Consider the following 26104-nt stretch of genomic DNA (forward strand, 5'->3'; position numbering starts at 1 on the left):
AGCTTGCTAGTAAGAAGAGCTGTTCAAATATTCTTCTTTTTGCAGGTACCTGCAACAACCCTTCGTGTCAAATACAACTCTCAGCTTTGGAAGTGATTACTGGATCTCGCTTCTCTGCAATGCATGTAAGTACTAATCGATTGATTGATTCGTGGAATGGGTCATTCCATGCCAAATCACCCAGTGTTTTTCCGACCATCACAAATATGGCTGAAAAAATTTCCACGTTTTTGTTAAAGTTCAAAACTCGTTCCGCTCGTTTATTTCTGTTGCCAAAAATTTTCCCGCCTCTTTGTGAGAGTCTGTAGTTTTGCGCCGACTGAGCTAAAGGGCATCAAACAACAATTTTTTTCAAAGGGCGTTTATAGGATGCACTCAATAAAATGGTATTTCCGGCAAGCTAATGAAGTGATGTAACTGTAAAAATAATGACTTATTTATGTATATCGATTCTTCGAGGGCTTTTCGCATGAGCAAAATTGAATAAAGTTGCAAAGTTTGATATTTCTTTCCAGGAACAAGGCAAACTCAAAGGGTAGAAATTAATTATATACTGGAAGCCTGTTCGACATACTACAAAAGAAAAATAATTTAGTCGCTGAAGGTGTAGCAGATCGTCTGAAAAAAAATTGCGAATTTCACTTTTTTTGAGAAAAGCTGTGTATTCATCGTCAAAAAACTTGCCTTGGTGGTTGGACTAAAAATATGCACGATACTTCATTTGAAAGCTCTATGCATTAACTAAACATAGACAAAGTTACAAAAGGGTATTATTTTTTTAACTTGAGAAATATATTTTTTAAATTTTGTATCTCCACCAGCTTTTCGCCGACGTAACTCAAGCGGCATGAAGCACTCGCAAAGGCAATCTTCAGCCCATGCCCACTGACCTGGGATGCAGACGTCAAGCATGACGCTGTCTATATAGCAACCCCATTTCCTTTCCATTACTTTATAGACAGCACCATGTTTGACGTCTGCATCCCAGGTCAGTGGGCATGGGCTGAAGATTGCCTTTGCGAGTGCTTCATGCCGCTTGAGTTACGTCGGCGAAAAGCTGGTGGAGATACAAAATTTAAAAAATATATTTCTCAAGTTAAAAAAATAATACCCTTTTGTAACTTTGTCTATGTTTAGTTAATGCATAGAGCTTTCAAATGAAGTATCGTGCATATTTTTAGTCCAACCACCAAGGCAAGTTTTTTTGACGATGAATACACAGCTTTTCTCAAAAAAAGTGAAATTCGCAATTTTTTTTCAGACGATCTGCTACACCTTCAGCGACTAAATTATTTTTCTTTTGTAGTATGTCGAACAGGCTTCCAGTATATAATTAATTTCTACCCTTTGAGTTTGCCTTGTTCCTGGAAAGAAATATCAAACTTTGCAACTTTATTCAATTTTGCTCATGCGAAAAGCCCTCGAAGAATCGATATACATAAATAAGTCATTATTTTTACAGTTACATCACTTCATTAGCTTGCCGGAAATACCATTTTATTGAGTGCATCCTATAAACGCCCTTTGAAAAAAATTGTTGTTTGATGCCCTTTAGCTCAGTCGGCGCAAAACTACAGACTCTCACAAACAGGCGGGAAAATTTTTGACAACAGAAATAAACGAGCAGAACTAGTTTTGTACTTCAAGAAAAGCATGGAAATTTTTTCAGCCATATTTGTGATGGCCGGAAAAACGCTGGGTGATTTGGCATGGAATGACCCGAATGTAAGGTTCCAGCACAGCATAATAAGTATCAGTGTAAATGCCATTGTGGCAGGCTGTGAACAGATTCGGACCACCTTGAGTTCTTTAATACACATTTCAATTAAAGTGCACGAACACAACTGCATTTTGCTGCCATCAGAATGCAGCCACTGCATTGTATCTTGTTCTCAATCATCTTCAGTCTTGCTTGTGTTTTTGTTCTTCAACTTCAGCTGCAACTTTCCTGTTAAGAATGTATCATGTTGAAAGTGCACATGCTGCTTGTAATCTGGAAGTGAGTGCACAGCATCAAAGAAAGGAAGGGTACTCAAGACAGATGAGAGTTTTTGTTTCAGTACAAAATAAGCTCCAAAGAGTGCAAGCCTTTTTTGAAAGTGTAGGAAGACGATGTGTGCCGTAACGATGACGCCCGGTGTTCACACGTTGCGTGACACTTGGCCGTGGTGTTTTGCAGACAGCACGAATCAGGAGTACTTCATGCGCCCCATGGGAATACTGGCTGAGGCCATCCAGTGCAGTCAGCGCAACCAGGGTTCCATGTCATCGTCGAATTCCAACACGCCTAACCCAACGCACCCACTGGGCATGAATGTGCTTGACTCGTTAACAGTTCACACCAAAATGAGGTGGGTATCCTGTTTGTCCAGACTACTTTCAATGTTGCTGGGTTGTCGAGCAGATTTCGGTCTCTGGCTCAGAACACTACTGTTTTCTGCTGCCTAATGTGCCTGTAGTGAAAGTTTTGCTGTGTGTGCTATGAAAGAGTAGTTAGACACAGCCATATGAATCAAACAGATTAGGCAAAGGAAAGCATAGGGCACATTAATTGTTGTCTTTAACTGTAGTGTAGTAATTATAACGTAAATGGAAGTGAATCTAAGTGGATGGAAGATCACCCTTTCCATCAGATTCGAACCCACAAGCTTAGAACTACACGTCCGATGCTCTACCAATTTAAGGTTGGGGGTTCAGATCCCACCGACGGAAAGGGTGATTTTTAGGGGTGTGCGAATATCAAATTTTTCGAATACGAATCGAATACGAATATCCATCTTCGAATATCGAATCGAATATCGAATATCAAAGGAAAAATGCCTCCACAGTAACAATATTTTATTTAACATGCAGCTATTTGAAAAAAAAACTTTAACAGCCTGACTGGCAACACAACATACACTGCTATCTCCAGAACACAATGTCCAGGCTAGCACAGTGCACATCACAACACAAGCAAATATCACGGCACAATGAAAGTAATGACTAGATGTTATCATGAAGAAATATGAGTTGCTCCACATGATCAGGCAGCAGGCGCTCCCTTCTAACAGAGAAAACACCCCCCCCCTGCTACTGAAAAGGCACACTCGCTTATAGGGAGGTACATGGGGCAAAGCCTTGCCAGACTGGGGTATCTGAAGGTGCCTACAGTCCGCCACCAGTCACATGGGTCACTGTCTTTCTTCAGAAGTGGTCCTGCATAGTGAACGAGTGGTAGTGCGGCACGTTACGGCCGCATAATATTGAAAATGTACGGTTACATGATCGCCAACAGCACTGCACGTCGGAGATGCACCAGCAATAAATCATACGTATTGGGGCGCTCGTCGCAGACAGATATCGTGCCTCCGTGTACTTACGATGTTTATCGCTCCTCTCGGCAACGTTTTTAGCTATACGAACGCAGCAGAAATGTGAAAGACGAGTTATCTTCTGCATGATAATCGAATCGCATATTCGAATTTTTGGAATATTCGAAGTTATCGAATATTCGAAACTTTTCGAATACACGATTTTCGAATCGAATGCGAATATTTCGAATGTAATATTCGACGAATATTCGAAACTTTCGAATATTCGCACACCCCTAGTGATTTTTCATCCACTTCATTTCATTTCAACTTACGTCATAATTACTGCACTACTTTTAAAGACAGCAATTAATGTCCCCTATATTTTCCTTGGCCTAATTGTCTGTTGGAATTATTTGGAAGTGTCTAACAAAAAAAACGAGTACCTCGGGAAAATTCCCCTTCCTTCGAAAGATTTGTTACGTTTGACATAAAGTCAGAGATTTGACATAAAGTCGGAGATTGGAAGGGCCTGCATACACTGAGTCCGTGTCATCTCCTGCGATAAAGCATAGCTGTGAAGCAATGAACAGTCCCATGTTTTAATTTAGCTACTGCACAACTAAATCAAGACAGTCGTGACTTCGGACCTTTGTTAAAAATTTTCTTGCACCTAATGTCTATGACTTCTTCTGCGTTTTGTTTTCTAGCCTGATCCACAATGTGGTGACTCACGTAATGAAGATTCCGCAAGCAAAGTCGACAGTCTCCCTTACGCCAGCACTCATAGAAACCTACAGCCGTCTGCTGGTGTACAGCGAGATCGAATCGCTTGGGATCAAGGGCTTCATCAGTAAGTGCATTGTTTGAATTCCAGTGTTACCATACACAAAGTCAGCTGTGCACTTCACGCACGGGTGGGCATCATGTCTATAAACGTGGACATCCATTCTCACTAGGTTGGTCCACTGAGTAATGATATGTGTTTGCTCTCCTCTGGTCGTCTAGTGGTTATGGTGCTTGACTGCTGACCCGAAGGTCACGGGATCGAATCCTAGCCGCGTCAGCCGCATTTTCGATGGAGGTGAAAATGTTTGAGGCCCGTGTACTTGGATGTAGGTGTATGTTAAAGAACCCCAGGTGATCGAAATTTCCGGAGCCCTCCACTACGGCGTCCCTCATAACCATATCGTGGTTTTGGGACATGAAACCCGAACAATTATTATTGTTATTCTGTTTGTGGTGAACATTACAGGCTCACTGTGCTCTAACACTATTTGTTGCAGACCGGGCCAGCCACATTGGTGTACTGTTGGGAAAGCATGCATCTCGATGAAATTTGTGGGTGTGAAAAATGACTGGGAACATGCTTGAGAAGTGAGCCGCAGTGTTTCGAAACCAGTTCATTATCATACAGAGTGAACAGTATGTCTGTAACAGCAGCAGTTTTCGACGGCTTCTCCTCTTATTATTTGTTCATGTGTAGGGGATTGTGAGCTTGAATATCCCGAAGCTCGTTCATAATTTAAGCAAAGCTTTTATGAGTTACAGATTTCGGTGGCAGTGGCATCATGCGTGAAAGCTCGATGCTGGCGAGTGTACAGAAATGTGGGCGTGCAGAAATGCAGCCGTGAGAGGTGTGCTGGTGACATGCATATTTGTAAGCATCGTTTTCCAATAACTGATGCTCTCTAGATCGTGTGCCTGTCGGCGATCAGCCGTTTCTGATATGGCAATCTGATCTTTTATCAAGGTCACTTGTCGTTTCGCGTTGCCACACTTCATTGTTGCATTTCGTTGTTTCACACATGAGTGTTGTTGTTGCCTTTAGCAACAGAAGTGTTGTGTGGCTGAGCATGTAGATGAAGGTCCAATTCCAGGCACAGAGGAAGGAAAAAGTTGGGAGGGAGCATTGCACAGTGTGATAGAAAAAAAAAAGGAAAGATGTGAAAAAAAGCATTAGGTCAGGCATGCACATGCCGATCTTCGCTTGCCTCCATTTTCCCGATAGGGGAAGGGCTCCTGATTGTCTTCATGTATTGTGTGTACCAAAAGTGAGTGAGGCACAGCTCTGATACAGATCGTAAAACAACAGCGCAAAAGACGACGGACGAACACACAGAGACAAACGTGTATGTTTGTCCGTCGTCTTTTGCACTGTTATTTTACAATCATGAGCAACCAACTAGCCCGATTTACCGCCATTCTGAGACAGAGCTTGGCAGCCACATGGCCATATGGTGTGTCATGCTCACAGTGCTGCAGTCATGTTTGAGTGAAGCATGCCTCCAAATTTTATCTAGAGTGTGTGGAACTATGCTTAAACTCTTAAATCGTGTTTCATTTCCCAGTGTGTGTGTGTGTGTGAGGGAGATAGAGAGAGAGAAGATACCTTAACCTTACAACCACCAAGACATTGTATGCATGTGTGATTGATCTGTGCAGATCACCTTCTGCCGACGGTATTCCGTCAGCAGGCGTGGGGCATCCTGCACACGCTGCTGGAGATGTTCAGCTACCGTCTTCACCACATTCAGCCGCACTACCGTGTCCAGCTGCTGTCGCACCTGCACAGCCTGGCCGCCGTGCCGCAGACCAATCAGACGCAGCTGCACCTCTGGTAGGTTGCCTCGTGCCGGTGCTTGTCTGGCATTTCTCTAGCTTCGTTGTAGCACGTCAAAGGACGTGGACACCAGAAAGAAATGTACGACGACACAGATAGCTAGTGTCATCGTCAATTCTTTCTGGTGTCCTTTGCCGCGCTACAGCGAAGCTTATGAAGTGACCTACTACCAACAAGCCCACGTATCCACCCTTATTGACCTGTCTGGCCAATCAGCCATCAAGTCAGGTGTTCATCTCTTTGGCAGGAACTGTGGAAAGATTTTACAGATGAAAGCTGCTGTAAACAGCTTGGTGAAGCCTCCACAACCATTTCAGGCACTTGTAGCATACAGCACTACGAAAGTGAAAGGGGTGAAACTGCTCTATCAGTGATATACATGGAGAAAGCACTTACTTCCTCCACAGAAGACATACAATATTGATGATTGCAGGTAGAACATTCTACTAGGGTGCAAGATATCCCACATAGTCAAATAGCACCCTTCACCGTTGGGAGTAGAAATCTAGAGACCACAGCATTGGCAGGAACTCATATTTATTCTAACTCATTCCAGCAATCTAGAATTGTCTCAGTGCATTGCATTGTTTGAACAGGTAATTGTAGGCCATAAATGAAATTTATTTTTTCATTACCCACAAGACTTTTGCTCGTGAATTTGTGAGGGAGAGATAAAAATATGCGGGAAACCTAGTAAGCAAGAAAAAGCACAACCTTGGCCATGTACAGGATAATCCCAACTTGATATAAAGCAACAAACTGTCACTTCAATTAATTTCACTCTACTGAAAACTGTTTGTGTAACATAATTGCTTGCATATTACGAAGTATGCTGAAGTTGACTTTGAAGATGGTTTTAAAGTTATCGCTTGCATGCACACACATTGCTTAGTTACCTTTATCCTTATGCCCTCCCCGTCCAATCATTGTGTCCCCATTTGTCCTTTGCTTTCCACGACCAGTGTCGAGAGCACTGCCCTCAAGCTGATCACCGGCCTTGGCAGTGCGGAAGTCCAACCACAGCTGTCTCGCTTCCAGACCGAGCCCAAGACACTGCTCTCCTCCGAGTCGGAGGAACTGAACAAAGCACTCATTCTGACACTTGCCAGAGCAATACACATCACAGGTGAGAACTGGCATTGAGTTATATAGTGAGCTCCATGTGTTTGCTTGTCTAGCTTCTCTCTCTCCCCCTTTGCCATCTTCCAAACCTATGTTGTTAATATGGCACTGAACACCTTATTTACTCTAATGTAGCACGTTTTTTTTCCATATTTTTGCTACATGAAGTTGACTCTCATGTTACAATTGAATACCGAAATTCAAGTTGTCTAAAAAGTACATGATCCACACGGTTCTTTTATTTTAGTTTTATTTTTTCTTCCTGGAAAGTCGCTCCTCACGTTATACTTGAGTAAATACGGTATTAAATGACGGACAATCATTGAGCAGGGGCACACATGCTTTCTCTTTCCCTCGTCCACTTTTGAGGTTGGGGGAGAGTCAGCAAAGTGCACATAAACATGATGCTAAGGAAGGCAGTTGCTTTCCTCTCAAAGACAAGTCCACTTGTTGAAACGTTGGTTGTGGTGACATCCCCTGTCCAACAATTCACCACCTCAAGCCTCCACGTTCACCTGGACTTCTGTATTGTTCGTGTATATGTATGTGTATATTGTCTTTAACCGTACTGCAGCAATAACGCAAACACCACCGCACTGACCATCACATGACGCCAAGTATATCTTTGACGGTTCTGTTTTGGGGAGATTCCGATTAATTTTATTTTACAGTGAAGCTGTCTTAGTCTACCCTGTGCCGCCGTCGTCGTCGTCATCGTCGTCATTGTCGTCATTGTAGTAGTAGTAGTAGTAGTAGTAGTAGTAGTAGTAGTAGTGGTAGTGGTAGTGGTAGTGGTAGTAGTAGTAGTAGTAGTAGTAGTAGTAGTAGTAGTAGTAGTAGTAGTACCATAAAATCCCGAACAAGCACACCCCCCCCCCCCCACGTTGAAAGATAATCAGGCAAGATTTGGAGGGGGGCCCTTGCTCGGCTGGGGACAAAGAGTCAAGATGGTGGCGGAAGAGGCGCTAAGAATAAAGAATGCACACCTGTGCTTCTAATTAAATGTGTAAATAAATGTGTAATTAAATGCGCATGCATTTACTGTTTTTACTGAACTGGAGAGAATCCTCATGTGAAATTTCATGTGTTATGATGAGGGGGAAAGACGTTCTTGAAATGTTCTGACAATTTGTGACAACTCAGAATGCAACCCTGAGGTGCACTACACTTTAAAAGTACCAGGAAAGCGTCCTCGTATCTAAAGACCCTGTGGACTTGGGTTCCTGGTTACCGCTGCTGCAGGATTCTGTAGTGGAGAATAGGTTGAAAAAAAAATGGTGGGAGTAGAGGGGGTGGGGGGTCGCTTGCTCGCTAATTGGTACATAGTGTTTCAAATTTTTCTTCAAGTTCCTGGTAGACTTGCATATTGCTGTGTTTGTGTGCCTTGCTCTGTGTTATTGAGTGCCCCTTTCCCCTTCCTTCTTGCATGTTGTTGTGTTCAGGGTCCGAGTCTCTCTCCATGGTGTGGTGCAAGGAGCTGCTGACCACTGCAATGCAGAGCACGCCGCACAGCTGGTCGAGCCTGACTCTGCTCAGCTTTCCCCACAGCCTGTCTGAGTTCTTCCAGCAGCACCAAGCGCAGCGGGAGAACAAGACCCAGCTCAAGCGTTCCGTCGAGGAGGAGTACCGCAAGTGGAAGAGTGCGGACATGCTTCTGTTTTGCTGCCATTTTCGTGCTGCATTTCCTGCAATTTCGGAACTGTGTGGCCGGAAGTTTATTTTATGAAGCAGAGATGTAATACTGTCACATGGTTGTGACGGTGACAAAAGTTGCAGTCGGACTGTAAAAGACGAAATTCTTTATTCGGTGAACTTGTGCCCGGGAAATGAAAAGTCGGAGTACAAGCAATACACATTGTGCACTCAGAGCGGCAATCATAGTCGTTAGCTGTTGGTAACCTGATCGTTGGCAGAATGCGTCGTCTTTTATGCATCAGTGATCGAACGTTCCAGCGTCATCACTGGTGGTTGCATTGGCTATCCAATAAACTTGACTACTCACGTCCTGCGTGTAATCTTAACAGAGAGATCTGAAACAATCGACATTGTGGTGCGGCCTGTGCTGGTGGCACCAGATTTTGTGTGTGAAGCTTGATCACATAAAACGAAAGAATTATTAAGGGTGCATGGCAATACGGTGTAAAATCAGGTGACAGGCGGCCTCTAATGGGCCAGTTATTTCCCTCTATTAAAAGGGGTGGTCATGATTTGGCCTTCTTGCCACATTTGGATACTAAAACTCTGGACCCCTAAAGCTATCTTGGTAACCTCAAATTGTCCTGAGCCATTGTCTGACTTGACGACAAACCCTCTTCACAACGTACTAATGGTGGTAGACATTCTATTATAATAGCTTTTTTTGAGCTTTACAGCTTTAAAATTTTTAAGCATACTTCTGTGTTCTGGCCTTGTTTTTTGTTTTTTTGGTTATCACATTATGAGAATGAGCCATTATGGTAGCTTAAAAAAATGAGTCCTTAGAGGAGTAGACAAGAGAAAATTGTGTAGTTTTATTGCGTGGTTGGAATACATAAACAAGCTAGCTACACGTGTGCAACTGTTCTATGTATTTGTGAATGAAATCGTGCTTGTTTTGTCTTTCCAGCAATGAGCAACGAGAATGATATCATCGCACACTTTTCTCAGCAGGGGACGCCGCATCTGTTTTTGTGGTAAGATGCCTACCTTTAATTTTTTGTTATTAGAGATGTAACTGTTTATCGGTCACATTTATGACACAAAACCTGTGATATTTTGCACATTTGAGCAAACATAACGTTTGATTTCGTTATTTATTTCAATTAGCAGCTTACCACAAAGTGAGACTTTGTAGCACAAAGTGGCTTACCTCAAAGCTGAGAGCTCACTTTGTGTCATTGTCATAAAACGAAATGCTATTGGACTGCATGAATAATTTACAAGCACACCCATGTTCCTGAGGAACTACGCACAATTTTCAGTGTTGAATCGTAGGCAGTTGTATTATATGATGTGTTATGTTGAATTGAAACGTTACTATCTTGTGCTCACTGCCGTCTATTTGCAGCCTTCTGTGGAAGATGCTGCTGGAAAACGACCGCATTAGCCCACTGGCTTACAAGTGAGTAAGCTTAGTAACTAGTCTCTTCCATGACAATGGCTCTCGTAAAATGGGGTATATCTTGGAATCTGGACATTGTGTCAGGATTTACTTACTTAGAAAGTCATTCTCTCCTGTTTTACTTCTTCCAGAATTTTGGACAGGATTGGTGCTCGTGCCTTATCTTCGCACCTGAGAACATTTGCAGACTTTCTGGTCTTCGAAGTATCCAATTCAGTTGGAGGACAGCATGTTAACAAGGTAAAAGGCAGATAATCTTGTGTTGTTTGACAGATCATATGATTTGTAGCATCACTTGATTTGCACACACTATTCCATATGCTTACAGCGCTGGACCAGATGGGCTTCACGTAATTTGAAAGCTTTTATTGGAACTTTCACATTTAGTCGACACATCACAATACAATAAATCCATCCTGTGAAACATTTTGAAAGGTGGTCTCATGGTAAAAAGAGTTTGAGGAAACCTTTTCTGGGTGTGTGCACAAAACATCCTACAATAATACACAAACTTACACTGAGCATCCACTTCTGAATTATAACAGTGGGCTATGTATGCAATAAAATGTGTCGGACATAAAACAAATAAATGAAAGTAAGAAAAAGGATGGAAGAATGGATAAATGCACACAAATTTACACGTACTCTTTTGGTCTAACAAGGTGAGCTTGTTGGCTAGTTGGTTGAACATCTTGTATCAGGAAACAGCGTGGTAAAAACAAAGGCGAAGCATAGGAATGAACAACACACCACATGAAGGTCTGGGCATTTCATGTGTGTTGTTCGTTCCTATTCTTCGTCTTTGTTATTACCACGCTGTTTCCTGATACATGATATCTTTAGGACCATGCAAAATATTCAAGGACAGTATAAATTGGGGAGCCCAACTCGGTAGCTGATATAATTGATTTTGAAAAGAAAAATTAGAATCTGGTAGGTCATTCAATGTGTGGAGGCGATATTGCCACATTTCAGTGTCGGTTAACTGTGAGTTGTGAATCCAACTCGTTATTTGGGAAACTTCGTGGCCAGAAAAAAATAATAGGAAGTAATAATTTGATGTACGCGTGCATCAAGTAATAATTTGATAAGTGTGCAGGCTGTATTTATACACACGCTCATTGTAAGTTCTAGCATAATTGCTCGCGCAGTTTGATAGAATGAGCTTATTTTGCTGTAAGAATGGTGGCAACCTTGAGGAAAGTGCTAATTTGTGTAGGCATGTCTTGTACCAAGTGATAACTAACAGCTGTTATACAGTGTGAATATATTTATCTAAAAAAAATGAATTACTCTGTGCACACGTCGGCTTTGAGCAGTGGTCTATGAGAGTAACAAGTGTTGCCAAAAGAGCGGGCACATATCGACGATGCCAGAGGGTCAAGGGGTGGGACGACATGATGTAGTCAGCTAGCATAATTGAAGGACAATTGGAGATTGCTGCGAAAACTTTATTTATTTATTTATTTATAATACCTCAAAGGCCCCTAAAGGAAGGGGTTTTACATGAGGGGTGGGCATATCTACAAAAACAGTTCTTCTATGATGCGTTTGAAGATGGCTAGGTCGGAATGAAGCACTGCCTTGGTGGGAAGGTCATTCCAGTCCCTTGATGTCTGGTTGAAGAATGAGGAGGCATGGGAGACAGTGTGAGCTCGAGGGGGGTATACGGTCTTTTCGTGGTTGATCCGGCTTGAGTGGCGATGTGCGGGAGCAATGAGATTGGCTTGGGGTGGCTTGTGGAAGAATTTATGAAAGAGAGAAAGGCGAGCGACTCGACGACGTGATATAAGGCGACGTGATATTTATTAATCGATCATGGGAGGGGAAAGAGAAGGGGTCGGGTGTGTCCCTGTTTCAAATTGCTGGGAAAGACTTTTGGTTTAGTGTGAATAGATAAATTATGACGATGATATGATGATGACAATAAGAAGCTAGCCGTGTGCAGTTGTCATGTCACCATCATATGAGTAGTAAGAGTTTGTCTATTTTCGCATGTTTTATTTGTGATTGTTAGTAGTAACCACAATACTACAATGAACATGGATATACCAAATCATCCATTATAATGACGTAAACTTTGCTGATACCAGCATGTGCTCAAATCCTATATGCTTTTAATGAATATTCAGTACTATAGAGAAGGTGTGTAATCTTGTAATGTCAGGCATGACTGTTATATTGAGGTTTAATTGTTATGTATAGTGGGCATGGACAGTAATTAACAAAATGCTATTTCTGTGTTTCAGTGCATTGATGCCCTAAATGACCTGATTTGGAAGTATCATGTCATCTCACTGGACCGGCTAATCCTTTGCCTGGTTAGTATAACACAGCTCCTTGCACTAAACACATGCACGTCAGCGCCGGCGGCATTTTTTTTCTTCATTTTTTTCTCTCTGGCGTCTCGGCGCAACCACGTGGTCTGTGGCGCCACTTCCGGTTGGCTTGCGTGCACGTCGTCTCCATCGCACTGTGTATCGCGCGTGCTTGAAAACTGCGAGTCGGTTTGGTAACGTTGGGTGTGCACCTCGAACTGCCGTAGTGTTTTTATCGCTCTGCCAACCATGGACGCAAACCTGCGTGCGCGTTTGGAACGAATGACAGCTGAGATGGGTTTCGACTAGGCTTGTGCGAATAGTAAATTTTAGGTTCGAAGCGAATTCGAAGCGAATAGTGATTTTGGTCAAATAATTTCGAATCGAATTCGAATATAGTATATATCGCATATTATAAAGAAAAACGAGCATATTTGTCATGACCCAACCAACCTGCACAACGTTTTTTTTAATAATGTAACAAGGCATGTGCAAATGTCATTCTTTTTGGTTCACAGGAAGTGGAAGCAACTTTGAATAGTAGCAGGATTTGGCTTTCGGTAGAATGCAACTCATAACCTGTAAACTATGTTACATTTTAAAATTTACTACACTTGGAACGTATAAGTCGGTATAACAAGTTTTTAGACTTAAAAAATGATGAATCGATGTGAGGGTAATATGTTCATTTAACCTTGAAGTGGGGCTTCGCAGCAGTGCGGATTTTTCCTGGAAAGGTATATTCACGGTATAGCACCCCTCCAATGCAGTGAAACCATCTTTACAGGAGATTACAAATGGACAGTGCGGATTTTTCTTGGAAAGGTGTATTCACGGTACAGCACCGCTCCACTGCAGTAAAACCACCTTTACAGGGGGTTACAAACGGACTAATATACTACACCTATTCATTCATTTCGAATACTTCGAAATTTTCAATAATTTAAATTCGAATCGAAGCGAATTCGAATACTGTATTATTCGTTCGAATATTCGAAGTGCTCGAATATTCGCACAAGCCTAGTTACGGCCCGCACTCCGATACACCGCCTCGTCGCACTGCTCGCGCTTCAATCGTATTCAACACGGCAAAGCTGTGTGCACCCTTCTCCCAGTGGCGGTACTTCGATGCTGTTTGCTCTTCGAATGCGGGCGCACAGCAAGTGCGGGCTGACAACAAAGAACTAAAGATTAGAAGAAAGGATCGTGGGGCATTGGGCCGGCGCGGACCCATCCCCCGGTTGTCTGCAGCTACCGTGAAAATGCGAGTCTGGTTGCTGTGTCGCGGTTTCTCGGGAACGTGAGCCTACGGGGAGGATACGCCGAGGTATGGCTCGATGACATACTGAACAGACAGCGAACGGGACTCTCGCCATACAGCGAACACAGGTATCCTAAGCTAGCCGGCGCCAGCATTGTTATCGGAGAAATGCTGCACCGCTGCCTCGGTCAGTCGTGAGAACGTGCCGACGATGCAGTTTCCAGCTGACGAGGCAACACTCGAACGGCTGCCACTCTCAATGGCAACCGGCGATGGTCAAAAGCACAGAAATATTCACGATTTCGGCACTGCGCATGGTGAAGAAAACGCAACCACGCAACTACGAGCAGACGAGCTGTCGGTGAGACCGGAAGTGCTAATATTAATGTTTGTTTGGTGTTTTAACGGCATAACACAATATAAACATACATATTATCTACTTATTGAACTCAAAATTGACAACGAAGGTAATAATGAGGGTGTTATCGTGATTATAACATCAGCCAATGGTGGAACTGCCGACAATCGCGTCATATATTGCGGACTAATACATCATTTGTTGAGAGAAGAGGGAGCGATTTTCAGCTGACTTTGAGAATTTATTGTAAATTCCAGGCCGCTCGCTTCGCTTGGCTCGCGTGTTCTCGGGAGCCTCGACTACCGATTGGCAGCGCTTTTTGACCCTGCTCGAAAAGTGTTGCAGGGCCCCTTAAAATGCATGATAACGCATTTCTTAAAGGCATCATTATGAGCATAAATAAGTTGTTTCCTTTAACACGGCTGTGTTCTTCTTTACTGTTTAGTGCCTTTCTTTGCCTCATGGAGGCGCAGACGTCGAACGAGGGCTTAGCAAGAACAAGAACCTTCTTGAGGAGCGCAGCTCACTTAATATTGCAAGCATCAATGAGATATGGCAATTAAGGAGTCACTTAAACTGCTACAGTGGTGATGCCATGAAGTTCCCTTTACTGCTGAACTGGTCAGAAATGTCAAGCAGTCCATGGCAAAGTATGCTGAGAGGCTCGGCATACTCTGCCTAAGTGCCCAACACGAAACAAGTGCCCAAAAACGGAAAGTCATAAAAGCTGCTACCACCACACACAGAGCTGATGCAGAATGACCAGAAGGTTCAAGTGGAATCAAGCGGAGCATTGCTCTCTAGTGCAGATGAACTCACTAGTTCCGGCATTAAGCAGAATGATAATCGCAAAATTGAAAGTGATAAGTACTCCTTTCTAAAGTAAACTCTGCCCTGAAGGAGGCTATTCGGCAAATTACAGAATTTGACAAAGTGAAGAAAAAGCAAGAGCAATAAAGTTGAAATAAAATGTTTACTTTCATTTTGATATCAAAATTCGTGTCATCTTGCACCCCACAGCTTCACTCCTTGTTAATTCAACTTGCAACTTTACCATGTGAATAACTCTGACGTGGAACATTGCCCTAGCTGTCATAAAATAGTTTCTTAACAGTACTTCGGTTCTGTGATATTCAATAAATAAAAAGGCTTTTTTTTTGGGGCCAGCTGCCCCAAAACACAAGTTTTCCTGCTTCAAAACGCTGTTTTTACTGCTCCAAAAACTGCTCCAAAAGCTATCTGAGCTATCCACCCCTGGTTATGCAATAATGATGCGCTGGCTGTTGTCCTATCATGCAGGCACTTCGAAGCTTTGAAGGCAATGAAATCCAGGTGTGCTTCTTCATCATACAAATGCTGCTGATCCGACCGTCGGAGTTCAAGAACCGAGTTCTGGATTTTGTCTTGGACGTAAGTGTTTCTCTGTATTGGGGGTTTTCAGTTTGGCAGCTGATGATTTTGCAGAATACATATTTTCATTTTCCTACCCTTCGCTTTCAGAATTCCCCAGAGCATTGGAAGCAAACGGACTGGCATGAGAAACACTTGGCATTTAACAGGGTATGTTTGGGTCAATAAATCTTTGTGCTTTTAATTGAGAAATTTTGAAAAATTGACTGATGTGGTTTTTGTTTAAAGGTTGTTTTTGTGATTGTAATGTTTGTTCCATTGCTGGTAATTGTTTGAAAATAAAAACAGAAGTGTTTACATGGGCACACGAAGAATAATATTAGGAAAAGTAGGTAGAAAAAAAATAATGCAAATGCTAGTTACATTCTTTGTTTCTTGGATAAAGGCATATATCCGTTGTTTATCTTCCTACCTCGGTGGTCTAGCGGTTGTGGTGCTCGACTGCTGACCCAAAGGCCACGGTGCTCGCATTTCAACTGAGGCGGAATGCTAGAAGTCCGTATACTTAGATTTAGGTGCATGTTAAAGAACCCCAGGTGGTCGAAACTTCCTTAGCCCTCCACTGTGTTGTCCCTCATAATCATATCGTGGTTTTGGGACGTAAAACAGAAACAATTATTATTTCCACCTTTCTTGTAATATGAGGACCCCCTTATTGGGAAAATATTATTTCAACCCTCCTTTGGGGACTTGGTTTATTGTGGCTGGAATTGATTATTTTAGTGCATGCAGATTTACTAACTTTGAACTTGGGAACGTTGGCAAAGCCTTTCAATGCACCATAACTTACTTTTATTGTGGTGTTGCTGTAAGTTCTATTAGTACGTGCAAATAACATTTGGAAGAAAGTCACGAAGTAGAGCCAGCATAAATGTGACACTAGGCAATCGTGGCTTGAATTGATGAAAAAATCGATAAACAGACAATGTTGCTGGAGGACTTCATCAGTGGACTTCATCTTTGTCTGGGCTCCAGCGAAACGGTGGCTTCAGCGACATTTCCTGTTCAACAATTTTTTCATCATTTCAAGCCTCCATCTTCCCCTCAACTGCTTTCTTACGTCATTGTGATGTAACTTCAGGGTAAATGTACAGTAGTCTGAAGAGCCATAAATGAATGAATCACAATGGGTATATTCATGTGCCCAAGTTTTGTAAATGTTGCACCCTCCTGAATTTCCGGAATAAAAGATACAGTGTTTACAAGTATAATGGACCCTTTTCATAATCCGCAAGTGCGCTTCCCCGTGCTGCATATTTGCCCAACTAATGGCAGCACCTGTTGTGCTTCAACAGGAGACGAGGTCCTAGTTGCATGTGCTGGGGCTTGTTTATTATGCGTGTTTGTATCAAGAGAGCCGAGTCAACATTTTCCACGTCATAGCACAAGCAAATTGTGCTTGAAAACGCTGTTTGCAGTGAGTGACTAGCCACAATTATAGTTGGGCAAACTGCATAGCAAGAAAGCTAGTTTTACAATTATGAAAAGGGTCTATTGTGGTGAATGCATTTCACAGAACAGCGCTGTGTCAACTTGAGGCAGTTGTAAGAGCAAACGCTGCTTCGCAATTGCAGAAATACCCGGAGAAGTTCTATTTTGAGGGCCTGCAGGACCTGAGTGGACAGAGCCAGCAGCACACCTACCTGCCTGTTTACTTTGGAAACATCTGTCTGCGTTTCATTCCGGTAGGCCTACATATAGTGCCTTATGCCGGTGTTACACGGGCAATTAAATCGAGATCAGGGCTGATCTGTATTTGGCTCAATTCGGATAATTCGCTGCTACACGGTCACTCTTAATTGTGATCAGGCTCGATCGGGATCGAGACATTGCAATCTGGCTCCCAGATCGTGATTTGACTGACTTCAGTGCCAAACTTGATCCTGATTAGTGTGGACCTTGTGGCAGCGACGATTGTTGATCACGATCAAGAAATCCGATCCAGATGGGCCCTGATCGCAATCAAAAGTGGCCGTATGACACTAGTATTAGTTTGCCTTCTAGCGTTGGCATAGCGAGAGGCGGGGTTGGGGAGTTCAAATCCTGGGGAGAAAACACTTCAAGCAATGCGATGCCGGTTCTCTTTCTATCTGTACCCTGTCCTCTGTAGGTGATGGACATAGTCATCCACCGTTTCTTAGAGCTCTACCCCGTGGCCACCATCTCGGTCGAGTCTATTCTTGATCACCTAGGCTGTCTGTACAAGTTTCACGGTAAGTATACGGTCTGTATTATCGTGGACCTGCAGGTCGTGGTTTTGGCACGTAAAATTCCAGAAATGAAATAAATAGGTACTGACACCATTTTTCAAACGTGAGTTTACTCTGCCATACAAGTCTCCTATATACAGAGATGGCTCTGAGCAAGTGTGAAGCTCAACAAATGTTGATAAGATATTTTATTTTGATATTAAAGTCAATTTTCCCATGGTGCACCTACCGACATCGACACTAGCTTGATGTCAGGCTACAGTACTAATTCTGGTGACTTCACACAGCAGTCTGGCTAGTTGTGATGACGTCAGGTACCACAGTGTGGAGTGGCCGTAGAAACGTCGCAATATCTTGCGTGAATACATGACGAGAAGCTCATACCACGTTGTGACGTCAGGGTATAGTAGGAAACGAAAGTAGCTTTTAAAAACATACTGTAATTACTTTTCAGGGTGCACTTGCGCTTAGCAGTACATTTTCTAGGCTCTTGGTGGCTTGGCTTTTCGTTTGACGCAAGAAAACGACAAAATGATAATTTTCGTGTCGTACCCCTTTAAAATAAGCACTGTAGACAAAAGCCAGCAATGATATGCTCTACAGTCATGACAGCAAAACAAATGTAAGCCACAAAACAATGTGCTTGAGCGTGCAAAAGCAGCTGTTATCATTTCACTGAGCAGAAATCAATAACTTGTTACTGAGAGGCAAAGCAGAGAGAATTCCACCGTGAAAAAGGTAGGATTCGTAGTCGTGTGCTCTTTCAGAACCATTGAAATCAAATGCAATTGAAATTCGCAAGGCTGGTTTGCTACCTCTTGTGATTAGGAACCAATAATACTGGTGCATTTCAGTGGCATTTGGATTAAATGGTCACCTAAAGTGAGCAAGTGACAGTTGTGTTCCAACCTTGAAGAAGGCAAATCCACTTGTCGAAACGTCGGCTCGAGCACCCACCCGTTGTTTACAGATTTTTTCATCTCAGTTGTATTTCCTGCTACTCTTTGGCTTTCATATGACTTTTTGCTGATAGCATGGTTTTTGTTGCAGCCAACTGCTAAACTTGTGTGAATCTCATGCGAGCTGTTTTCTTCCGGTGTAGTTATGTTTAGTGTATGCAGCCTGGGGGAAGCTGCACGTTACATGCAGTTTATATATGTCTATTCGTATATACTCCAAAATTTAGAATAATTTAAATTAGTTTCGAAGCCAATTTGAATACTGTAATATTCGTTCGAATATTCGAACTGCTCGAATATTCGCACAAGCCTATTTTCTTCTTTTCTTTCCGTAGTGAAAGGATTAACTAGTCTATTGTGTTTCCAGACCGGCCACTGACGTACCTGTACAACACCCTCCACTACTATGAGCAGAAGCTGAAGGACAGGCCACCTCTTAAGAAGAAACTGGTTGCTGCCATCACCGGTAAGATTCACAGTAAAACATCATTGAAGCAACATTAAAAACAAATGGTTAATCTTGTATTAGTAAACAAACCTTTTGCAATACTAAATGGCATAACTCTTGCTGCAAGAACACGCTTGGTAAGGGAGAAAAAGTGCAAAAATGAAATTCAGGTGGCGTTGCCACCTAACTTGTCCGAACCAACTCAACCTGATGTCATATTTTTTTTACCGTGTCCGCTAGAGTTCGCATAACTCTTTCCAGGTAAAAACCACTTGCGTTTTAAAAAAAGCCAGGGGCTGAACACAGCAAATTTCACAAAACATTATTGAGCCAATGGGGCCAAGCTATGAAAAAAGACTGAAATCCGTAACCACATTGACATTCATGTGATGAGGCTTCTGTGCAAGATTTAAAAATGAAACTTTGGGATATGTTGTTTTTTTAGTAATGAACCTGTGATGATGAAATTGGTGACAGTAGTGTGCTTACATATAATTTATTAGTCTAGACTGTATTAGCATTTCACTTTAGTGTCCTTTTAAAAATTGTTGAACTGCTGAGACTTAAACGACAAAGGGCATGCATACACAGTACATACAGGTGCATTCGTTGTATTTTGCATGCATTCTGTGCTTTTATCATATGTGTGATTTTACGTACACCCAATTAAACTTCAATATCGCAAACCGGAGGTGTCATTTTTATGTTTGCGCACCGCCAGTGTGAGAATTTTGTTAGTTACAGTCTTCGTTAGTTACAGCTTTAAATCTTTTTCAGAAATGCAATATCTTCTTTTCACTCTTTCCCTCTCTTTTTTCCCTTTGTTATTGCAACAAAAACTTGTAAAGTAATCGCTATATGTGGATGAGCATGCGTAATCAGGCACACATTCAGATACAGATAGGATTTCATGTAATATTTTATTTAATAACTTCGTTGTGCTATGCCGAGTATGCACCTCAAGGGTATAGTAATCTCTATATATCTTTATCCTCTTGTTTCAGGGTCACTCAAGGACATCCGGTCAGGTAATTGGGCTCTGAGTGAAGCCTACCTTAACTACCTGCAGCGGCCAACAGAGGACACTGCCTGGATACCGGACCTTGATTATTACATCGGACTCGTGGGGCGAATGGCTGACAGTATCCTTTGCGGCATTGTGTTGCATAATTTGCCCATGTTTAAGCAATTACAAGACACATTTAAACTGTTATGATGTTCAGAGGCTGAAGTAGAGGTATTTCCTGCTACATTCATATCTTATCCTAATGTGCAGATTCTTGTAAGCTTAGCGCTTTGTTTGATATAGTTATGGTAAAAGTCAAGTAAGTGGGGTAAGCTGGCTTTACAATCAATACAATATTCTATGAGAACGAACGTGTGAAACAGAAACATAGATGATTGACAAACACTGGTGTGAAAAATCATTTTCATAACGATAAGAGCCAGGAGTAACAGCAGTGTGCATTGGAGAGCTAATAGCAGTAGCCAGTATTCTAGTTTAGATTAGCTGTCATGAATAGAGTTGGCCAGGGCAGGCCAAGTGATAGAATGAATGACCACTGGTCTTTTAGATTAACAAAATGGATGCCAAGAGAATGCAAGCACTGTCAAGGACTGCTGTGTGGTGTGCTGGGAAAGTGCTTTGTCATGCAGTAATAGTAAAGCGGGCTGCTGCTGACAATGAAGATAGGGACTAATTCCTTGTGTCACTGAACTCCAGATATACAGTGGAGCCTCATTGATTCTGTGTAATACATTTTTTGGGGATAATGCAACTTTATTTTTATTTTTCCAGCCAACGTCCTGTAAGAACAGTGTATAGTACTCGTATGGTGTAGGGGTGTGGGTTATATGCAGGGGCGGGTTATATGCGAGAAATTACGGTATATCACAGCCAGCCTTACCTGTAGCGGCCAGATTTACAGTGACAAGATGCGGTTATTGTGAGCAATTAATTGTTCATTGCAATTGTTATATTAAAAAAACAGTGTCATGTTTCAATCTGTGAGTACTGTACAGATCTTCGTATTGACATGTCATTGTGGCTGAGGCTTAGGCATGGGGGACTTTTCTTTCATGTGGAATGAAAAAGGTATTCCAGTGTTCTCAGTTGCACGTTGCTCTCCATGACAAAGTCCTCAACAGCTGTTGCTGGGAGGTCTCCATTCCCACACACAGACTGGCGTTTTAATGAGTTTCCCAATCCGGCTGCCCATGCCTTGCATGTAACGTGCATTGAGTTGATGGCATTGCCCATCTCTGCAGCTGTGGTCGGGAATGCCTTGCTGGATGTTGTGCTCAAAGGGTGAGTGGTGCCACCGCGTTCCATCGTGAATTTCTGAGTGGTTGGTCTCTTACACCGGACTCGGTGCAGCTTCAATTAAAGTGACTTTAAAGATAAGGATGATTTCACTTGTAACTAGTAGATTACCCTTCCACAATGGCATACACACTAGTCTTGCTGTTAGAGAATGCTTGGTAAGCCAGAAAGCATGCAAGAATGACAAATACTGATGGCAACGCCACCTTGAACTTTCCCATGCCAACTTGCCGTGACGTACATTTTTTTACACCTGCTAGGGCAGTGGTTCTCAAATGGGGTTCCGCGGAAACCATGGGGGTCCGTGGAGACCCATTTTAATAAAAGCCACGTACTTCATGCTGTGTTGTGACCCCCCAGCCCTCTTTCTCTCACTGCAAGGGGTCCCTCATCTATTCCACCGGTCCACAAGGGTCCTCGAAAATTCATGGCTGAGAAACACTGTGCTAGGGCATAGGTAAACACTGTCGGTGAAAATTTATTGCATTGTTGTAAAAGGGAGCCAGAGACTTAACATGGCAAGCTTCTGTGAATTTTATTGAGCCAGTTATGCCAAATTTCAAAGAAATGAAATGCTTACGTCCATGACGTCGCATAAACGTTCAGAATCTGGTATTTTGACGGGAAATTCAGAAATGAAACTTCAACTTTTATTTTCTCTCCAAGTAATGAACCTATGATCACTACATTAATGACAGAGAACAATTCATCAGTCTAACTTATTTAGTCGTGCACTTCAGCGTCCCTTTATTATGGCGAAAACCTTAGATGCCTCATCAAACGCGAAAATTGACTGTCGGCGTCCCGCGGCGGCGACATCGGGGATTACACGAGCAATGTAAAAAGTCATCTTCACGTGATGGCGTCACTGTATGACGTCACAGATCGCCAATATTTGTGATGTCATTATGACATCAGGTGGCATAACATGACATCTAGCTTGGTCAAAGGCGGACCGATCACGGAGGCAGTTCAAAACCAGGTGAGGTGCCTCCGATCCTGGAGGCAGTGCAAAAACCACGTTAGGTGCAGAAAGCTTTAGGAGGGGCAGGATCAGCACATCAACTGAGATGAAAAAGATGGCTTTCGTCTTCGAGTTGTCTTAGGTGAATGTATAAGGAACTTTGTGAGTTTTCTTGGTGCTTCACTTGTCAGCAGCTGCTGCTGCAAGCCACATTGTCGTATTTATTTAGCTGTTCGATAGCTTCTTCCATTGATGCTTTGTTAGCGGGAAGGGTTGATGATAAACAATATTTAAACTCACAGAAACTGCGCATAGCAACTTAAGACGTGCATTTAGCTGTTTCATCATTGCATTGCCGGAAGTAACTCTTTTCAATGTAAATTTCATCTTGAAACAACTGCTTTTAGACACTGTGGCATCATAAGTTTTCCACGTGACCTTACTTCTATGTTGTATTAGATTTCTTTTGAATATGCTTCCTATAAAAGACATATAGTTTCTCTATATATGCATACATTTTGCTCTCGTTAACTGGCAAGATACATTTTAGTCTCAAGTTAAGTGGCTTAACAATTGAGCGCACTCGTATTGCTTCATGCCTGCCAAGGTGATCTGATCAAAACCCCCCAAAACTTACTTCTTCACGTAATCTGCACATTCTAATGAATTAATGGTAAATTTATGTGCAGCTGTTTACAAACATAGTGCTGAAACATTAATAACTGTGCATTTTTTTTTCTTTTCGTTCTAGGCACACGGTACTCCTACGTAGCAGCATAGAAAACTGGATGAATGCCATTGGGCTGATTCTTACCGCGCTCCCTGTAAGTCACAGTTTTAAATTATGATGGCACGTTCTCTGGGATCATGGCAGGCATTGTGTGATGGAATCTTTAAAATTAGAAGCTTCTATGTCACAATAATTTAATGTCTCACGTTGATGCTGCCAAGTAAAACCAATCATCATCGTCATCATTATTATCAGCCTATGTCCACTGTTGGCCAAAGGCCTGTCCCAATGATCTCCAACTTACCATATCTTGTGCAAGGCGATTCCATTTTGTTTCTGCAAAGTTCTTGAAATTTTGTCACACCCTCTAACTCACCACTGTCTTTGTCTGCATTTCTCATCTATTAGTAACCATTCCGTTCATTTTATTGACTGCCTGTTGTCTTTCCTACGGATTACGTCGCCAGTACATTACACAAGTCCTCCAGAGAGCCGCATGTTGACCGTTGTGGCCTGCTAGCAAAAGCGACTGGTGTACTATACTGAATTCAGTCTCAATTTGGTAGATGAACGTGCTTAGTGTTAGCTTGACCTGGACAGCAGTCATTTTCGATTCGTTTGTGTGTTGTTCAGGAGCCGTACTGGGCTGTGCTCAACGACCGAATCCTGGCAGCTTTGCAAGGACCTCATCTGGCCACATCCTCTGGCAGCAAGCAGAGCATCTTCCAGCTTCTCAGTTTCTCCTCCAATCACAGCAGCATCACTGAAGTGCAGTGTTGCTACCTGATGGCACTGGTGCATGCTGTCTGGTACCACGCCAGTGTTGGCCAGATCAGCCAGATTCCACAGTGAGTGCTTGTAACTTACTGACTCTCTCTCTCTCACACACACACACTCTCTCTCTCTCTCACACGCACACACACTTTCGCACACACACACTCACTCACTTCACTCATTGATTCGTTCATTTGGTCATTCATTCATGGAATAGAATGGAATTGCACAATTAAAAAATGAATCATTATGTGTCAGAATTTGGGATAACAGCTTGGCATGGAAGAGGTTAAAGAAAATCGAAGCTTAAAGTCTAGAAATGTGTAACTGTGCACTGAAAGCAGTGATCATACTTTAGTACATGGCATCTGTTATAGTAGCTGAAGCACGTACTGTATAATTACAAGTTAAGAATTTACATGACATTACTGCTACGCTTTTGAAGGCTTTGCAAAACTCTGACTCATAAGATAGTGCTATAAGGGCAATACTACTACTGTGTTATCTATCTTTTTATTTTATCTTGGTTGAGGTAGTTCAAGTAATTTTGAAGTCGTTTATTGTTGCCGAGTTTGCAGAGTGATGATGCATCAGTTCTCTTTTTCTTTTTCTAAAAATTGCTGCTGCTTTTCAGCTGACCTTTTGAAGTTATCATCGTAAAAACTTTTTTCGGGGCTTATCCTGGTGGCTCCTTCTTTTCTCAGGATCATGCGTGACCGGTTCAAGCCTGTGGTGAAAACCGAGGAGCAGTTCCTTTTCCTGTGCCATCTGGTGGCCCCATTCTTCCAGCGTATGGGAAGTGAGAGGTCGCGGATTGTGATGGACGTGAGTTAACACGTGTTGTTATTTCTTATTCTTGTTTCTTTTTCTGTCTGCATCATTGGCCTGTGCATTGCAAATGGATACATGGTAATGCAAGGAGAGTGATGATAAGCACTAAAGAGCAATGCAATACAGTTGAATGCCTCTACAACAAAATGACCTGGGAAAAAAAAATATATTCTGTATGTCCTGACTATATTTTTCCATATGTCCTAACGTTATTCCGTATGTCCTGATGTTACGCTGCGCGACCTTTGCAACGAAGTGACCTCTATGACAAAATATTTGGAGATGCTGAGCACTTCGTTATGAAGGTGTTGGACTGTACTATGAGAGAGTTGATGTAGTTATGAGCTGGAGTGCTTTGCTAATTCGAGATTTATGAAGGAATCCCACATGGAAGTGATGACTAAGGGAGTAACTCTAACAGGTTGCAACTTGTCACAGTTCACTGCTCAAGGCAGCAAATAGACTGGGTCTGTCTTGCAAAAAAAAAAAAAGAGGGAGAGAGATACTTCCTACCATGTTTACATTTACAGCAGCAGAGCCGGTGCAGCTGAATAAACACGCTTCCCAGTAAGTTTAGTGTAGCTGTTTTCCTTCTGTGGTGTGTCTTGTGTTCAAGTAGGATCACCAAGCTTCACTTCTTGCATACCTTGCATTCACTCTTTTTTTTTGATCGCAGATCACCATGGAGCTGTACGAAATGCTGGAGAATGTTGATAAGAACTGTGAGCAGCTGAATTACATTGACCAGATTACTGATCTCCTGTATCCTTTTTGCTAAACATCTTTTATTTCCATTCCATTATTTTATGCTTTTCAATTGCAAACGTAAATTCTTTATGCTGATATCAGAGAGAAACATTGTAGATTTACTTTGCTATACCTGTGTTTGTTATATCCACGTTAGCCTGTAATTGTAATCATAATTATAGTTAACACCTACGTGTCATTTGCAGAGCTAGATTCTAAATTTAAACGTGTTTTGTTTGAACATATGTACCCCCGTTCAGCAGATAGTTTCTTTTTAGCGTCAACTGTTTTTAGTCAGGTCATTGGTGCTAAGTGCAGACATCCAAACGTAACAAAACAGCAGCCTCTTGACTGACTGTGTAATGTTGGAGAACAATTGCAGAGATGACATTTGCCAGTGGCATTGTTGCTCAATTTTAACATAGCACATTTTCGTGCTTTATGTGCCTTTGACATTGGGGAATGTCCAATAGGTTCGTAGCTTAGCCTTTGTAGCCTCCATCAAACTTTTTAACATTTAGCTTGAGACCGCTTGCCCTTGTATCATCTTTTCTTAATGTCAGGAGTGTTCATCAACTCTGAGAAATCCAAGAAAATGAAACGTACGGCGAAGCTGCTGCTCCTGTTGCATAA

General features: G+C 42.3%; 2 protein-coding genes across 2 annotated transcripts in view; one reads left to right on the forward strand and one right to left on the reverse strand.

The window, feature by feature from the left end:
- LOC119406953 (uncharacterized) overlaps positions 1-26104 on the reverse strand; it is a 487035-nt gene that overhangs the window by 357674 nt on the left and 103257 nt on the right. The gene's annotated exons all lie outside the window — the stretch shown is intronic.
- LOC119406949 (mediator of RNA polymerase II transcription subunit 23) overlaps positions 1-26104 on the forward strand; it is a 38467-nt gene that overhangs the window by 11934 nt on the left and 429 nt on the right. Inside the window, exons 13-33 of the mRNA XM_037673748.2 lie at positions 46-125; positions 2180-2351; positions 4004-4146; positions 5739-5913; positions 6879-7042; positions 8481-8678; positions 9644-9710; positions 10085-10138; positions 10270-10378; positions 12388-12459; positions 15375-15485; positions 15576-15635; positions 17060-17170; positions 17596-17698; positions 19022-19120; positions 20107-20244; positions 21251-21410; positions 23141-23213; positions 23753-23967; positions 24598-24718; positions 25401-25486. Of these exons, the coding sequence (XP_037529676.1) occupies positions 46-125; positions 2180-2351; positions 4004-4146; positions 5739-5913; positions 6879-7042; positions 8481-8678; positions 9644-9710; positions 10085-10138; positions 10270-10378; positions 12388-12459; positions 15375-15485; positions 15576-15635; positions 17060-17170; positions 17596-17698; positions 19022-19120; positions 20107-20244; positions 21251-21410; positions 23141-23213; positions 23753-23967; positions 24598-24718; positions 25401-25486 (2511 nt within the window). The remainder of the gene's footprint in view (positions 1-45; positions 126-2179; positions 2352-4003; positions 4147-5738; positions 5914-6878; positions 7043-8480; positions 8679-9643; positions 9711-10084; positions 10139-10269; positions 10379-12387; positions 12460-15374; positions 15486-15575; positions 15636-17059; positions 17171-17595; positions 17699-19021; positions 19121-20106; positions 20245-21250; positions 21411-23140; positions 23214-23752; positions 23968-24597; positions 24719-25400; positions 25487-26104) is intronic.

This window comes from Rhipicephalus sanguineus, chromosome 10 (genome assembly GCF_013339695.2).
Source record: "Rhipicephalus sanguineus isolate Rsan-2018 chromosome 10, BIME_Rsan_1.4, whole genome shotgun sequence".
In the NCBI taxonomy this organism is placed as follows: domain Eukaryota; kingdom Metazoa; phylum Arthropoda; class Arachnida; order Ixodida; family Ixodidae; genus Rhipicephalus; species Rhipicephalus sanguineus.